The sequence below is a fragment of the Nesoenas mayeri genome (assembly GCF_963082525.1).
Source record: "Nesoenas mayeri genome assembly, contig: SCAFFOLD_166, whole genome shotgun sequence".
Lineage (NCBI taxonomy): Eukaryota > Metazoa > Chordata > Aves > Columbiformes > Columbidae > Nesoenas > Nesoenas mayeri.
In genome coordinates, this window is record NW_027660002.1 from 1 (window position 1) to 18,677 (window position 18,677).

The following is an 18,677-nucleotide window of genomic DNA, read 5'->3' on the forward strand; positions in this document are numbered from 1 at the left end:
GATACTGGGAGGGTCTGGTTGATACTGGGACAGATTGGGAGGGACTGGTTGACACTGGTTGATACTGGGAGGGACTGATTGACACTGGTTGCCACTGGTTGATACTGGTTGCCACTGGTTGCCCACTGGTTGCCACTCGTTGATACTGGTTGATAGTGGGAGGGACTGGTTGACACTGGTTGATTGACACTGGTTGACCCTGCTTGATACTGGTTGATACTGGGATGGACTGGGAGGGACTGGTTGATACTGGGGGGCACTGGTTGACACTGGTTGATACTGGGAGGCACTGGTTGACACTGGAGTGACTGGCTTATACTGGTTTATACTGGTTTATGCTGGTTTATACTGGTTTATACTGATTTATATTGGTTTATACTGGTTTATACTGGTTTATACTGGTCGCCACTGCAGTGACCCCCGTCCCTGTGTCCCGCAGACCCTGGTGGCCTCGGTGACGTCGCCGTGTCCCCTGGGTCCCCTCCTGCTGCTGCGCGTCCATACGGAGCCGCTGGTGTCACTGGTGCCCGACTGCTGGCTCCTGGAACGGGTCACTGTCACCGGGCCCCTCGGGGACAATGGGGACAATGGGGACAATGGGGACATTGGGGACAATGGGGGCAATGGGGGCATTGGGGGCATTGGGGTCATTGGGGACATGGAGGGCAATGAGGGTGTTGGGGACAATGGGGCATTGGGGACAATTGGGACATGGGGGGCAATGGGGGCAATGGGGACAATGGGGACAATGGGGCAATAGGGGCAATGGGGACAATGCGGGCAATAGGGGCATTGGGGACATTGGGGACAATGGGGTCATTGAGGATACTGGGGACACTGGGAGTACTGGGGGCAATGGGGACAATGGGGACAATGGGGGCATTGGGGACAATGGGGCATTGGGGACAATGGGGACAATGGGGGCAATGGGGACATTGGGGGCATTGGGGACACTGGGAATACTGGGGGCATTGGGGACAATGGGGGCATTGGGGACAATGGGGGCATTGGGGGCATTGGGGACAGTGGGGACATTGGGGTCATTGAGGATACTGGGGACACTGGGAGTACTGGGGGCGTTGGGGACAACGGGGACAATGGGGACAATGGGGACAATGGGGACACTGGGGCCACCAATGACACCCATGGGGACACTGGGGCCACCATTGGGGTCACTGGGAGCACTGGGGACAATGGGGCCACCAATGACACCCATGGGACACTGGGGACACCATTGGGGTCACTGGGAACACTGGGGACAATGGGGACACCAATGACACCCATGGGGCCACCATTGGGGACATCAATGACACCATTGGGGACACTGGAGATGTTGGAGCCACCATTGGGGTCACTGGGAGCACTGGGGACACTGGGGACACCAATGACACCCATGGGGCCACCATTGGGGACATCAATGACACCGATGACACCATTGGGGACACTGGGGCCACCATTGGGGTCACTGGGAACACTGGGGACACTGGGGACACCAATGACACCCATGGGGCCACCATTGGGGACATCAATGACACCGATGACACCATTGGGGACACTGTGGCCACCATTGGGGACACTGTGGCCGCCAGCGATGTCCCCAGCGCCACCTTCCCCTGTCACCGCTGGCTGGGCAGCGGCTGCACCGACCTGCACGAGGGGACAGGTGACAATGGGGACAATGGGGGGGCTCCCAGTCCCTCCCAGTGCCTCCCAGTCCATCCCAGTCCCACCCAGTCCATCCCAGTTCTCCCAGTGCCTCCCAGTCCTTCCCAGTCCCTCCCAGTTCCACCCAGTCCCTCCCAGTCCATCCCAGTGCATCCCAATCCCTCCAAGTCCATCCCAATCCCTCCCAGTTCTCTCCCAGTCCCTCCCAGTCCATCCCAGTCCATCCCAGTTCCACCCAGTTCCCCCCAGTCCCTCCCAGTTCCACCCAGTCCCTCCCAGTTCCACCCAGTCCCTCCCAGTCCATCCCAGTCCATTCCAGTATAAACCATTCCCCTCCCAGTCCCTCCCAGTTCCTCCCAGTCCATCCCAGTCCCTCCCAGTCCATCCCAGTTCATCCCAGTATAAACCATTCCCCTCCCAGTCTCTTCCAGTTCCTCCCAGTCCATCCCAGTCCATTCCAGTCCTTCCCAGTCCATTCCAGTATAAACCATTCCCCTCCCAGTCTCTTCCAGTCCATCCCAGTCCATCCCAGTCCCTCCCAGTCCTTCCCAGTCACTCCCAGTTCCCTCCCAGTCCATCCCAGTCCATTCCAGTATAAACCATTCCCCTCCCAGTCCCTCCCAGTTCCTCCCAGTCCATCCCAGTCCCTCCCAGTCCCTCCCAGTCCATCCAACTCCCTCCCAGTTCATCCCAGTCCTCCCAATCCTTCCCAGTCCTTTCCAGTCCATCCCAGTCCCTCCCAGTACCCTCCCAGTTCCCCCAGTCCCTCCCAGTCCTTTCCAGTCCATCCCAGTCCCCCCAGTCCCTCCCGGTATATCCCAGTCCCTCCCAATTCCCCCGTTACCTCCCAGTGACCCCCCAGTCCCTCCCAGTATATCCCAGTCCCTCCCAGTTCCCTCCCATTCCCTCCCAGTCCCTCCCAGTATATCCCAGTATAAACCAGTCCTGCCCCAGTTCCCTTCCAGTCCCTCCCAGTATATCCCAGTCCCTCCCAATTCCCCCCATTTACCTCCCAGTGACCTGCCCAGTCCCTCCCAGTTCCCCTCCCCATTACTTCCCAGTCCCTCCCAGTCCTTCCCAGTTCCCTCCCAGTCCATCCCAGTCCATCCCAGTCCATCCCAGTACATCCCAGTATGTCCCCAGCCCGGACCCCCCTGGAGGCCGCGCGGGTCCCGCAGCTGCTGCAGCTGAGACTGGAGGAGCGAGAGGAGCGGAGGGAGGCGTTCCAGTGCGTTATACTGGTTTATACTGGTTTATACTGGTTTATACCGGGAGGGGGTGGGAGGGGACTGGGATATACTGGGAAGGGCTGGGAGGGAACTGGGAGGGGATTTGGAGGGACTGGGAGGGACTGGGATATACTGGGAGAGGCTGGGGGGGAACTGGGAGGAACTGGGATGGACTGGGAGGGGAATGTTTTATACTGGGAGGGACTGGGAGGAACTGGGGGGGACTGGGAGTGGAATGGTTTATACTGGGATGGACTGGGAAATACTGGGGGGGGCTGGTAGGAACTGGGATATATTGGGAGGGACTGGAAGGGGAATGGTTTATACTGGGAGGGACTGGGATATACTGGGAGGTACTGGGGGGGGAACTGGGAGGGACTGGGAGGAACTGGGAGAGACTGGGAGGGAGTGGGATTGAGCTGAGAGGGGACTGGTTTATACTGGGATGGACTGGGGGGAACTGGGAGGAACTGGTTTATACTGGGATGGACTGGGGGGAACTGGGAGGGACTGGTTTATACTGGGAGGGACTGGGAGGAACCGATTTGTACTGGGAGTGACTAGATAGTTACTGGTTGGTTACTGGAAGCAACTGGTTTGTACTGGGAGCACTGGAGAGGGGGGTTAACTGGTCCATACTGGTCCATAATGGTCCGTAGTGCTCCATACTGGTTTATATGGGTTCATACTGGTTTATATGGGTTTATACTGGTTTATACTGGTTTATACTGGGAGCACTGGGGGGAGGTGTCAACTGCTCCATACTGGTCCATACTGGTCCATAATGGTCCGTAGTGCTCCATACTGGTTTCTATGGGTTCGTACTGGTTTATATGGGTTTATACTGGTTTATATGGGTTTATACTGGTTTATACTGGTCCATACTGGTCCATACTGGTTGCAGGTTCGCCCCGTACGCCCCCTGCTGGCCCTGGCGGCTCCGCGCGCTCCGCCCCGCCCTCTGCCCCTGGCCCCGCCCGCCGCCCGCACCAGTATCACCAGTTTGGCCCCAGTTGCCGCCCAGTTTGGCTTTTCCCATCGGCCACCGCGTCAACATCATCGCCCGGGCGGCTGCGGCGTCAGTGTCACCGTGTCCCCGTGTCCCCGTGTCCCTCTGTCCCCACGTCCCCCTGTCCCCATGTCCCCGTGTCCCCCTGTCCCCGTGTCCCCATGTCCCCCTGTCCCCATATCCCCATGTCCCCATGTCCCCATATCCCCATGTCCCCATGTCCCCATGTCCCCAATGCCCCCAATGTCCCCATTGCCCCCATTGCCCCCATTGACCCCAATGTCCCCATTGACCCCAATGTCCCCATTGCCCCCAATGTCCCCAATGTCCCCAATGCCCCCAATGACCCCAATGCCCCCATTGCCCCCAATGTCCCCATTGCCTCCAATGTCCCCAATGTCCCCAATGCCCCCATTGTCCCCAATGTCCCCAATGCCCCCATTGACCCCAATGTCTCCAATGCCCCCATTACCCCCAATGTCCCCATTGACCCCAATGTCCTCAACGCCCCCAATGCCCCCATTGCCCCCATTGCCCCCAATGCCCCCATTGACCCCAATGTCCCCAATGCCCCCATTGCCCCCAATGTCCCCATTGCCCCCAATGTCCCCATCGCCCCCATTGCCCCCAATGCCCCCAATGTCCCCAATGCCCCCATTGCCCCCATTGCCCTCAATGTCCCCAATGTCCCCAATGCCCCCAATGTCCCCATTGCCCCCATTGCCCCCATTGCCCCCAATGCCCCCATTGCCCCCATTGACCTCAATGACCCCAGTGTCCCCATTGCCCCCAATGCCCCCAATGTCCCCATTGCCTCCAATGTCCCCAATGTCCTCAATGCCCCCAATGCCCCCATTGTCCCCAATGTCCCCAATGTCCCCATTGTCCCCAATGTCCCCAATGCCCCCAATGTCCCCAATGTCCCCAATGTCTCCAATGTTCCCCATGTCCCCCATGTCCCCATTGACCCCAATGTCCCCATTGACCCCAATGTCCCCAATGCCCCCATTGACCCCAATGTCCCCATTGCCCCCAATGTCCCCAATGCCCCCATTACCCATAATGTCCCCAATGTCCCCATTGCCCCCAATGTCCCCAGTGCCCCCATTGACCCCATTGTCCCCAATGTCCCCAATGTTCCCAATGTCCCCAATGTCCCCATTGACCCCAATGTCCCCATTGCCCCCAATGTCCCCAATGCCCCCATTGACCCCAATGTCCCCAATGCCCCCATTGTCCCCAATGCCCCCATTGACCCCAATGTCCCCATTGACCCCAATGCCCCCAACTCCCCCATTGCCCCCAATGCCCCCAATGTCCCCAATGCACCCAATGCCCCCAATGTCCCCAATGTCCCCAATGTCCCCATTGCCCCCAATGTCCCCAATGTCCCCAATGACCCCAATGTCCCCATTGCCCCCATTGCCCCCAATGTCCCCATTGACCCCAATGTCCCCAATGTCCCCATTGCCCCCGATGCACCCATTGCCCCCAATGTCCCCAATGCCCTGATTACCCCCAATGTCCCCATTGCCCCCATTGCCCCCAATGTCCCCATTGACCCCAATGCCCCCAATGCCCCCAATGACCCCAATGTCCCCAATGCCCCCAATGCCCCAAATGTCCCCAATGTCCCCAGGCAATTCCGGTTCCGTCGCTGTGGCGCCTCCTGGAAGAGCTTTGAGGAGCTTCACGCGGCTCTGGGGAAACCCGGGACCCCCATAGCAGGTGGGTGCAGGGGGGACCCAGGCGTCCGGGAGGGACCCAGGCGTCCGGGAGGGACCTAGGTGTCCGAGGGACCCAGGTGTCTGGGACTTGGGGAACTGAGGTGTTTGGGGGGGACCCAGGAGTTCGGGAGGAACATGGGGGGTTATGGGGGGACCCAGGCATCCGGGACTTGGGGAACTGAGGTGTTTGGGGGGGACCCAGGAGTTCGGGAGGAACATGGGAGGGACCTAGGCGTCCGGGAGGGGCCACAGTGGGACAAAAGGGACCCAGGCGTCCGAGGGACCCAGGAGTTCGGGAGGGCCCATGGTGGGACAAAAGGGACCCAGGCATCCAAGGGACCCAGGAGTTCGGGAGGAACATGGGGAGCTATGGGGGGGACCCAGGAGTTCGGGAGGAACATGGGAAGCTATGGGGGGGACCCAGGAGTTCGGGAGGAACATGGTGGGTTCTGGGAGGGACCCAGGTGTCCGGGGCGGGTACAAAAGGGACCCAGGCATCCGAGGGACCCAGGCGTCCGGGTGGGAGACACATGGGGTGACTCAGGTGTCTGGGTAGGATGTGGGGGGACCCAGGAGTTCGGGAGGAACATGGGGAGCTATGGGGGGGACCCAGGAGTTCGGGAGGAACATGGGGGGCTATGGGGGGACCCAGGAGTTTGTGAGGAACATGGGAGGGACCCAGGCGTCCGAGGGACCCAGGAGTTCGGGAGAAACATGGGGGGCTATGGGGGGACCCAGGAGTTCGGGAGGAACATGGGAGGGACCCAGGCGTCCGAGGGACCCAGGAGTTCGGGAGAAACATGGGGGGCTATGGGGGGGACCCAGGAGTTCGGGAGGAACATGGGGGGCTATGGGGGGACCCAGGAGTTCGGGAGGAACATGGGAGGGACCCAGGCGTCCGAGGGACCCAGGAGTTCGGGAGAAACATGGGGGGCTATGGGGGGACCCAGGAGTTCGGGAGGAACATGGGGGGTTCTGGGAGGGACCCAGGTGTCCCAGGGACCCAGGCATCCGGGTAGGAGACACGGGGGCCCCAGGTGTCTGGGTGGGATGTGGAGGGACCCAGGAGTTCGGGAGGAACATGGTGGGTTTTGGGAGGGACCCAGGTGTCCGGGGCGGGGCCAAAAGGGACCCAGGCATCCAAGGGACCCAGGAGTTCGGGACAAACATGGGGAGCTGTGGGGGGGACCCAGGAGTTCGGGAGGAACATGGGGGGCTATGGAGGGGGAGCCAGGAGTTCGGGAGGAATATGGGGGGTTATGGGGGGGACCCAGGAGTTCGGGAGGAACATGGGAGGGACCCAGGAGTTCGGGAGGCCCCATGGTGGGACTAAAGGGACCCAGGCGTCCAAGGGACCCAGGAGTTCGGGAGGAACATGGGGGGCTATGGGGGGGACCCAGGAGTTCGGGAGGAACATCGGGGGCTATGGGGGGACCCAGGAGTTCGGGAGGAACATGGGAGGGACCCAGGCGTCCGAGGGACCCAGGAGTTCGGGAGAAACATGGGGGGCTATGGGGGGACCCAGGAGTTCGGGAGGAACATGGGGGGTTCTGGGAGGGACCCAGGCGTCCGAGGGACCCAGGCATCCGGGTAGGAGACACATGGGGGGCCCAGGTGTCTGGGTGGGATGTGGAGGGACCCAGGAGTTCGGGAGGAACATAGTGGGTTCTGGGAGGGACCCAGGTGTCCGGGGCGGGGCCAAAAGGGACCCAGGCATCCAAGGGACCCAGGAGTTCGGGAGAAACATGGGGAGCTATGGGGAGGACCCAGGAGTTCGGGAGGAACATGGGGAGCTATGGGGGTGACCCAGGAGTTCGGGAGGAACATAGTGGGTTCTGGGAGGGACCCAGGTGTCCGGGGCGGGTACAAAAGGGACCCAGGCATCCGAGGGACCCAGGCGTCCGGGTGGGAGACACATGGGGTGACTCAGGTGTCTGGGTAGGATGTGGGGGGACCCAAGAGTTCGGGAGGAACATGGGGGGTTCTGGGAGGGACCCAGGTGTCCGAGGGACCCAGGCATCCGGGTAGGAGACACATGAAGGGCCCATGTGTCTGGGTGGGATGTGGAGGGACCCAGGAGTTCGGGAGGAACATAGTGGGTTCTGGGAGGGACCCAGGTGTCCGGGGCGGGGCCAAAAGGGACCCAGGCATCCAAGGGACCCAGGAGTTCGGGAGAAACATGGGGAGCTATGGGGGGGACCCAGGAGTTCGGGAGGAACATGGGGGGTTATGGGGGACCCAGGAGTTCGGGAGGGGCCATGGTGGGACAAAAGGGACTCAGGTATCCAAGGGACCCAGGAGTTCGGGAGGAACATGGGAGGGACCCAGGCGTCCAAGGGACCCAGGAGTTCGGGAGGGGCCACGGTGGGACAAAAGGGACCCAGGCGTCCGAGGGACCCAGGAGTTCGGGAGGAACATGGGAGGGACCCAGGTGTCTGGAGGTGGCCATGGTGGGTCAAAAGGGACCCAGGTGTCCGAGGGACCCAGGAGTCCGGGTGGGAGACACATGGGGTGACTCAGGTGTCTGGGTAGGATGTGGGGGGACCCAGGAGCTCGGGAGGAACATGGGGAGCTATGGGGGGGACCCAGGAGTTCGGGAGGAACATAGTGGGTTCTGGGAGGGACCCAGGTGTCCGGGGCGAGTACAAAAGGGACCCAGGCGTCCGAGGGACCCAGGCGTCCGGGCCCCGCAGAGTACGTGGTGCAGCACTGGCGGGACGACGCGTTTTTCGGGGCGCAGTACCTGAGCGGGGTGAACCCCGTCCTGCTGCGCCGCTGCCAGCGCCTGCCCCCCAACTTCCCCGTCACCCCACACATGGTGGCGCCCAGCCTGGGGCCCCACACGTCCCTGCAGCGGGAGATGGAGGTGAGGGGGGGGGGGACACCCCCAAAAATGTTGGGGGGACCCAGGAGTTCGGGAGGGACCCAGGAGTTCAAGGGGGGACCCAGGAGTTTGGGAGGGGACCCAGGAGTTTAGGGGGACCCAGGAGTTCGGGGAGGGGACCCAGGAGTTCGGGGGGGACCCAGGAGTTCAGGAGGGACCCGGGAGTTTGGGAGGGGGACCCCCAAAAATTGGGGGGACCCAGCCGTTCGAGAGGGACCCAGGAGTTCGGGAGGGGACCCAGGAGTTCGGGGGGTGGACCCAGGAGTTCGGGGGGACCCAGGAGTTCGGGAGGGACCCAGGAGTTTGGGGGGGGGGACTCCCAAAAATTGGGGGGACCCAGGCGTTCAGGAGGGACCCAGGAGTTCAGGGGGGGACCCAGGAGTTCAAGGGGGACCCCCAAACATTGGGGGGACCCAGGCGTTCGGGAGGGACCCAGGAGTTCGGGAGGGACCCAGGAGTTTGGAGGGGGGGGACACCCCCAAAAATTGGGGGGACCCAGGAGTTCGGGAGGGACCCAGGAGTTCTGGGAGGGGACCCAGGAGTTCGGGAGGGGACCCAGGAGTTCGGTGGGACCCAGGAGTTTGGGGTAGGGGGACCCAGGAGTACAGGAGGGACTCAGGAATCAAGGAGGGACCCAGGAGTTCTGGAGGGACCCAGGAGTTCGGGAGGGACCCAGGAGTTCGGGAGGGACCCAGGAGTTCGGGAGGGACCCAGGTGTCAGGGGAGGGTCTTGTGGGGGATCCCCAGACCCTGGAAGGGACCCAGGAGTTCGGGAGGGACCCAAGAGTCAAGGAGGGACCCAGGAGTTCGGGGGGACCCAGGAGTTCGGGAGGGACCCAGGAGTTCGGGAGGGACCCAGGCATTAGGGGAGGGTCTTGTGGGATATCCCCGGACCCTGGGAGGGACCCAGGCGTCCGAGGGACCCAGGCGTCCGGCGGCGCAGGGGGGCCGCCTGTTCCTTGCCGACTACGCCATGCTGCGCGGGGTCCACACGCGGCCCCTGGGGGGCGCCCCCCAGAGCGTGGCCCCCGCCATCTGTCTGCTGTGGGTCAACCCCCAAGGGGAGCTGCGGCCAATCGCCATCCAGGTACCGGTCACGTGACCCCGTGGCCCCATGGCCCAATGTCTCCCATGTCCCCCTATATCCCCATGGTGTCTCCATTGCCCCCATTGACCCCAATGCCCCCATTGACCCCAATGTCCCCATTGCCCACATTGACCCCATTGCCCCCAATGCCCCCAAGGTCCCCAATGCCCCCATTGACCCCAACGCCTCCATTGCCCCCATTGACCCCAATGTCCCCAATGTCCCCATTCACCCCAATGTCCCCATTGACCCCAATGCCCTCATTGCCCCCATTGTTCCCATTGTCCCCAATGTCCCCAATGCCCCCAATGTCCCCAATGTCCCCAATGCTCTCAATGACCCCAATGCCCTCATTGACCCCATTGACCTCAATGCCCCCAATATCCCTAATGCCCCCATTGCCCCCAATGTCCCAAACGCCACCATTGCCCCCAATGTTCCCAACGCCCCCAATGTCCCCATTGCCCCCATTGTCCCCATTGCCCCCAATGTCCCCATTGACCCCAATGTTCCCAATGTCCCCATTGACCCCAGTGTTCCCAATGCCCCCAATTCCCCAATGCCCCCATTGACCCCAATGTCCCCAATGTCCCCATTGCCCCCATTGCCCCCATTGACCCCATTGTCCCCAATGTCCCCATTGCCCCCAATGCCCCCAATGCCCCCATTGACCCCAACGTCCCCATTGACCCCATTGCCCCCAATGCCCCCAATGTCCCCAATGCCCCTAATGTCCCCATTGCCCCCAGTGCTCCCTATGTCCCTGATGTCCCCATTGTCCCCATGGACCCCAATGTGCACATTTCCCCCAATGTCCCCAATGCCCCCAATGCCCCCATTGCCCCCATTGACCCCAATGATTCCATTGCCCCCATTGTCCCCAATGTCTCCGTTGCCCCCAATGCCCCCAATGTCCCCATTGACCCCAATGACTCCATTGCCCCCATTGTCCCCAATGTCTCCGTTGCCCCCATTGACCCCAATGTCCCCATTGACCCCAATGTCCCCATTGCCCCCAATGCCCCCAACGCCCCCATTGACCCCAATGTTCCCAATGTCCCCATTGACTCCAATGTCCCCAACACCCCCATTGCCCCCATTGACCCCAATGTTCCCAATGTCCCCAATGCCCCCAATGCCCCCAACACCCCCATTGACCCCAGTGTTCCCAGTGTCCCCATTGACCCCAATGTCCCCAATGCCCCCAATGTCCCCATTGACCCCAACGCCCCCATTGCCCCCATTGACCCCAATGCCCCCAACGCCCCCATTGACCCCAATGTTCTCAATGTCCCCAATGGCCCCAATGCCCCCATTGCCCCCAATGCCCCCAATGCCCCCAACACCCCCATTGCCCCCATTGACCCCAATGTCCCCGTGTCCCCCCCCCAAGCTATCCCAGGACCCCGGCGCCCCCATCTTCACACCGCAGGACGCCCCCTGGTGCTGGGCGCTGGCCAAGCTGTGGGTGCGCGGCGCCCACTTCACGCAGCACGAGCTCGTCACCCACCTGCTCACCACCCACTTCCTGGCCGAGACCTTCGCCGTGGCCACCCAGCGCCTGCCCGTGGCTCACCCCATACACCAGGTACCCCCAACTGCACCCCCAAATGCGTGCCCCGAAATGGGCACCCCAAAAAGTGCACCCCAAAGTGTGCACCCCAAAATGTGCACCCCGAAGTGCACCCCAAAAATTGCACCCCCAAATGTGCACCTTGAAATGTGCACCTTGAAAGTCCACCCCAAAAATTGCACCCTAAAAAGTGCACCCCAATGTCTCCAATGTCCCCATTGACCCCAATGTCTCCAATGTCCCCATTGACCCCAATGTTCCCATTGACCCCAATGTTCCCATTGACCCCAATGATTCCAATGTTCCCATTGACCCCATTGCCCCCAATGTCCCCAATGCCCCCAATGTCCCCCCTGACCCCAATGTCCCCAATGCCCCCAATGTCCCCAATGTCCCCAATGTCCCCATTGCCCCCAATGTCCCCAATGTCCCCAATGTCCCCATTGCCCCCAATGTTCCCATTGACCCCAATGCCCCCATTGACCCCATTGACCCCAATGCCCCCAATGTTCCCATTGATCCCGATGTCCCCATTGCCTTCAATGCCCCAAATGTCCCCAATGTTCCCATTGACCCCAATGTCCCCATTGACCCCACTGACTCCAATGTCCCCATTGCCCTCAATGTTCCCATTGACCCCAATGCCCCCATTAACCCCATTGACCCCATTGACCCCAATGCCCCCAATGTCCCCATTGAACCCAATGTTCCCATTGACCCCAGTGACCCCATTGACCCCAATGTCCCCATTGCCCCCATTGTTCCCAATGTCCCCAATGCCCTCATTGCCCCCAATGTTGCCATTGACCCCAATGTTCCCATTGACCCCAATGCCCCAAATGTCCCCAATGCCCCCATTGACCCCAATCTGCCCATTGTCCCCAATGCCTCCAATGTTCCCATTGACCCCAATGCCCCCATTGACCCCAATGTCCCCAATGCCCTCATTGCCCTCAATGTTCCCAATGTCCCCAATGACCCCAATGCCCCCAATGCCCCCATTGCCCCCAATGCCCCCGTTGCCCCCATTGTCCCCAATGCCCCTAATGCCCCCATTATCCCCAATGACCCCGTTGTCCCCAATGTCCTCAATGCCCCCATTGCCCCCATTGCCCCAAATGCCCCCATTGCTCCCAATGTCCCCAATGCCCCCATTGCCCCCAATGTCCCCAATGTCCCCGTTCTGTCCCCAGCTGCTTCTGCCCCATTTCCGCTTCACCTTCCACATCAACATCCTGGCACGGGAGTCGCTGCTCAACCCTGGGGGCATCATCGACCAGGTGACACCCGTGTCCCCTCATGTCCCCCATACCCCTGGGACCCCTTTGGTGACACCCCTGGGTCCCTCTTGGTGACACCCAGACCCCCATGTCCCCCATACCCCCGCACTCCCTTGGTGACACCCGGACACCTGGGTCCCCTTGGTGACACCCAGACCCCCATGTCCCCTTAGTGACACCCAGACCCCCATGTCCTCCATACCCCCACACTCCCTTGGTGGCACCCGGACACCTGGGTCCCCCTTGGTGATACCCAGACCCCCATGTCCCCTTGGTGACACCCAGACCCCCATGTCCCCTTGGTGACACCCAGACCCCCATGTCCCCCATACCCCCACACTCCCTTGGTGGCACCCGGACACCTGGGTCCCCACGGTGTCCCCTGTCCCCTGGGTGGCCCCCGGGGGTCACAGGGGACACTGAGGGGGTGGTGACGTCCCCAGGCCACGGCCGTGGGGCGGGAGGGGACACTGGAGCTGGTGGCCCGGGGGACAGCGGCTTTGACCTATCGGGAGCTGTGTGTCCCCGAGGACATCGAGGACAGGGGGGTGGCACTTGTCCCCAACTACCACTATCGCGATGACGCGCTGGAGATCTGGGCGGCCATGGAGAGGTGGGGACATGGGGACAGGGGGATATGGGGACATGGGATATGGGGATATGGGGATATGGGGATATGGGATATGGGATATGGGGATATGGGGATATGGGGATATGGGGATATGGGATATGGGGATATGGGATATGGGGATATGGGGACATGGGGATATGGGGATATGGGGATATGGGATATGGGGATATGGGGATATGGGGATATGGGATATGGGGATATGGGATATGGGGATATGGGGATATGGGATATGGGGATATGGGGACATGGGGACATGGGATATGGGGACATGGGGATATGGGGATATGGGGACATGGGGACGTGGGGACAGGGGACATGGGGATATGGGGACATGAGGATATGGGGATATGGGATGTGGGGACATGGGGACATGGGGACAGGGGATATGGGGATATGGGGATATGGGGATATGGGGACATGGGGACATGGGACATGGGGATATGGGGACATGGGGATATGGGGACATGGGGACGTGGGGACAGGGGGATATGGGGACATGAGGACATGGGGATATGGGGACATGGGATATGGGGACAGGGGATATGGGGATATGGGGATATGGGGATATGGGATATGGGGACAGGGGGACATGGGGATATGGGGGGACAGGGGGACATGGGACATGGGGACATAGGGATATGGGACATGGGGATATGGGGACATGGGGACGTGGGGACATGGGGACATGGGGACATGGGGATATGGGGATATGGGGACAGGGGGATATGGGGACATGGGGATATGGGGACAGGGGGACAATGGGGACATGGGGATATGGGGATATGGGGATATGGGGACATGGGGATATGGGGATATGGGGATATGGGGATATGGGGACATGGGGATATGAGGACAAGAGGATATGGGGATGGGGGAAATGGGATATGGGGACATGGGGATATGAGGACATGGGGACATGAGGACAGGAGAATATGGGGATATGGGGATATGGGACATGGGGATATGGGGACAGGGGGACATGGGGACAAGGAGCACAGAGCTGGTGTCACCCTGTCCCCGTGTCCCCAGCCTGGTGCAGGGGGTGGTGTCACTTCACTACCCCGGTGACAAGGAGGTGGCCGAGGACGAGGAGCTGCAGAGCTGGGTGGGGGACATCTTCACATACGCCGTGCTGGGGAACCAGCAGTCAGGTAGGGGACAGGGGGACATGGGGACATGGGGACATTTGGGGGATATGGGGACATTGGGGGACATGGGGACATCAGGGGACATTGGGGGGATATGGGGACATTGGGACATTGGGGGACATGGGGATATTGGGGGACATGGGGACATAGGGATATGGGACATGGGGACATGGGGACATTGGGGGACATGGGGACAATGGGGGGATATGGGGACATGGGGACATCAGGGCGGCAGGGGGACAATGGGGATATGGGGACATTGGGGGATATGGGGACATTGGGGACATCAGGGGGACATGGGGACATTTGGGGGGTATGGGGACATTGGGGGGATATGGGGACATTGGGGGATATGGGGACAGGGGGATATGGGGACATTGGGGGACATGGGGACATTGGGGGGACATGGGGACATCAGGGGACATGGGGACATCAGGGGGACATGGGGACATTGGGGGGATATGGGGACATGGGGACACTGGGGGACATGGGGGGACATGGGGACATTGGGGGACATCGGGGGACATGGGGACATTGGGGGGGTATGGGGACATTGGGGGATATGGGGACATGGGGACATCAGGGGGACATGGGGACATTGGGGGATATGGGGACATTGGAGGGATATGGGGACATGGGGACATCAGGGGGACATGGGGACACTGGGGGACATGGGGACATTGGGGGGATATGGGGACATGGGGATATGGGGACATGGGGACATCAGGGGGACATGGGGACATGGGGACATGGGGACATGGGGATATGGGGATATGGGGACATGGGGACATGGGGACAGGGGGATATGGGGACATGGGGATATGGGGACAGGGGACATGGGGACAGGGGGACATGGGGACATGGGAACATCGTGGCTGTCGTCACGGTCACATCGTGGTCGAGGTCAAGGTCACATGACAAGTTGATAAAGTGATGACCCTGCTCACACCATATGGGAGTGAGGTGGGGGACCCCGCGTGGGTGATGTCATCGCTGATGTCATCGTGATGTCACCAGGTTTCCCGTCCCAGCTCCTGACCCGGGCTGAGCTGGTCAAGTTCACGACCATGATCATGTTCTCCTGCTCTGCCCGGCACTCGGCTGTCAACAGTGGCCAGGTGGGGACATTGGGGACATTGGGGCATTGGGGACATTGGGGGTGTTGGGGGCATTGGGGGCATTGGGGTCATTGGGGACATTGGGGGCATTGGGGTCATAGGGGACATTGGGGTCAATGGGAACATTTGGGACATTGGGGACATTGGGGGCAATGGGGACATTGGGGTCATTGAGGGCATTGGGGACATTGAGAGCATTGGGGACATTGGGGACATTGAGGTCAATGGGATCAATGGGGACATTGGGGGCATTGGGGTCATTTGGGACATTGGGGACATTGGGGGCAATGGGGACATTGGGGGCATTTGGGACATTGGGGTCAATGGGGGCATTGGGGGCAATGGGGACAAGGGGGACAATGGGGACACTGGGGTCATTGGGGGCATTGGGGACATTGGGGGCATTGGGGACAATGGGGAATTTGGGGATGTTGGGGGCATTGGGGACATTGGGGGCACCAGGGACATTGGAGACTTTGGGGGCATTGGGGACATTGGGGTCATTGGGGACTTTGGGGACATTGGGCTCAATGGGAACTTTGGGGACTTTTGGGGGCATTGGGGGCATTGGGGGCATTGGGGACATTGGGGTCATTGGGGGCACTGGGGACATTGGGGGTCTTGGGGGCACTGGGGACATTGGGGGCATTGGGGGCATTGGGGGCATTGGGGACATTGGGGTCAATGGGGACATAGGGGGCAATGGGGACATTGGGGTCATAGGGGTCATTGGGGTCAATGGGGGCATTGGGGACACTGGGGACATTGGGGACATTGGGGACATTGGGGTCAATGGGGTCATTGGGGTCAATGGGGACATTGGGGGCAATGGGGACACTGGGGTCAATGGGGTCATTGGGGACATTGGGGTCATTGGGGGCAATGGGGACATTGGGGACATTGGGGTCAATGGGGTCAATGGGGTCAATGGGGACACTGGGGTCATTGGGGACATTGGGGACATTGGGGACACATGGTGGGGTGAAGGGACCCCATGTAGGTCCTGGAGCCCCTTGTTACCATGACAACCCCCCCAGGTGACCCCAGTGGCACCGAGCCGGGGTTGGGGGGGGGAGGGGACACCCGGACGCCTGGGTCCCCTCTGACCCCCCCCTCCCCCCCCATTGTCCCCCCATTGTCCCCCCATTGTCCCCCCAGTACGACTTCGCCGCCTGGATGCCCAACACGCCGGGGACCCTGCAGGGGGACCCCCCGGTGACAAAGGCCGAGGCCACCGAGGGGCGCTTTTTGGGGACCCTCCCGTCCCCCGCGGCCACCGGAGCCCTGCTGGCCCTGCTGAGCGTCGTCAGCTACGAGGGGGGGCAGCCGGTGAGGGACCCAGGCGTCCGGGGGGACCCAGGAGTTCGGGAGGGACCCAGGAGTTCGGGGGAGCCGGGAGTTTGGGGGACACAGGAGATTGGGGGACCCAGGAGTTCGGGGGGGACCCAGGAGTTCGGGAGGGACACAGGAGTTCGGGAGGATCTCAGGAGTTTGGGGGACCCAGGAGTTTGGGGGGACCCAGGAGTTCGGGGGAGCCGGGAGTTTGGGGGACACAGGAGTTTGGGGGACACAGGAGATTGGGGGACCCAGGAGTTCGGGAGGGACCCAGGAGTTCGGGGGAGATAGAGGAGATTGGGGGACACAGGAGTTTGGGGGACCCAGGAGTTCGGGGGGACCCAGGAGTTTGGGGGACCCAGGAGTTCGGGAGGGACAGAGGAGTTCGGGAGGGGACCCAGGAGTTCGGGGGAGATAGAGGAGTTTGGGGGACACAGGAGTTTGGGGGACCCAGGAGTTCGGGAGGGGACCCAGGAGTTCAGGGGAGATAGAGGAGTTTGGGGGACACAGGAGTTTGGGGGACCCAGGAGTTCAGAGGGGACCCAGGAGTTTGGGGGACCCAGGAGTTCGGGAGGGACCCAGGAGTTCAGGGGAGATAGAGGAGTTTGGGGGACACAGGAGTTTGGGGGACCCAGGAGTTCGGGGGGGACCCAGGAGTTCAGGGGAGATAGAGGAGTTTGGGGGACACAGGAGTTTGGGGGCCCCAGGAGTTCGGGGGGACCCAGGAGTTTGGGGGGGACCCAGATATTCAGGAGGGACCCAGGCGTTCGGGTGTACCCCTCATGGGACCCAGGCATCCGGGTGGACCCCAAAGGGACCCAGGCATCCGGGTGGGCTCCCCATGACCCCAAAGGGACCCAGGCGTCCGAGTGGACCCCAAAGGGACCCAGGCATCCGGGTGGGCTCCACATGACCCCAAAGGGACCCAGGCATCCGGGTGGGCTCCCCATGACCCCAAAGGGACCCAGGCGTCCGATTGGACCCCAAAGGGACCCAGGCATCCGGGTGGGCTCTCCATGACCCCAAAGGGACCCAGGTGTCTGGGTCGACCCCAAAGGGACCCAGGCATCCGGGTGGACCCCAAGGGGACCCAGGCATCCGGGTGGGCTCCCCATGACCCCAAAAGGACCCAGGCATCCGGGTGGACCCCAAAGGGACCCAGGCATCCGGGTGGGCTTCCCATGACCCCAAAGGGACCCAGGCATCCGAGTGGACCCAAAAGGGACCCAGGCGTCTGATTGGACCCCAAGGGGACCCAGGCATCCGGGTGGGCTCCCCATGACCCCAAAGAGACCCAGGCATCTGGGTGGGCTCCCCATGACCCCAAAGGGACCCAGGCATCCGGGCCCCCCATAACCCACTCCCATTGCCCCACAGCGCCCCCTGGGGTCCCGTTGCCCGGAGCTGCTGGTGGGGGCCGCCGCCCAGCGCCTGATTGGTCGGTTCCGCCGCCGCTTGGCCGCCATATCTCGCCGCATCGGGGACCGGAACCGGCGGCTGGAGCTGCCGTACCCCTACCTGGACCCCCAAAGCGTCACCGAGAGCGTCGCCATCTGAGGGGACCCCCAATGTCCCCATGGGGTCCCCAATGCACCCCAAGAATGTCCCCAATCAGCCCCCCTTGGATTGTCCCCAATGGCCCCATGGTGTCCCCAACTGACCCTCAAGAATGTCCCCAACCAACCCCCTTGGATCAGCCCCAATGTCCCCAAGGTGTCCCCAATGCACCCCAAGAATGTCCCCAATCAACCCCCCTTGGATTGTCCCCAATGGCCCCATGGTGTCCCCAATGCACCCTAAGAATGTCCCCAATCAACCCCCCTTGGATTGTCCCCAATGGCCCCATGGTGGCCCCAACCCATCATTCCAACCCAACCAATGTGTCCCCAACTCCATTGGGTCACCCCCAATGTCCCCATGGTGTCCCCAACTCATCATTCCAACCCAACCAATGTGTCCTCAATGTCCCCATGGTGGCCCCAATGCACCCC

The 18,677-nt window shown here is 61.6% G+C and overlaps 1 protein-coding gene across 1 annotated transcript; it reads left to right on the top strand.

The window, feature by feature from the left end:
- Nucleotides 1-439: 439 nt before the first annotated feature.
- Nucleotides 440-18,243, top strand: LOC308052442 (hydroperoxide isomerase ALOXE3-like; the record flags this gene model as incomplete). Its single annotated transcript, XM_080364522.1, has 10 exons — nucleotides 440-550; nucleotides 8,260-8,496; nucleotides 9,425-9,601; nucleotides 10,995-11,189; nucleotides 12,368-12,454; nucleotides 12,898-13,067; nucleotides 14,115-14,236; nucleotides 15,251-15,351; nucleotides 16,510-16,680; nucleotides 18,064-18,243. Coding segments are annotated over 10 exons (1,551 nt in total), but the record flags the coding sequence as incomplete, so codon positions are not given.
- Between the last annotated feature and the right edge of the window lie 434 nt (nucleotides 18,244-18,677).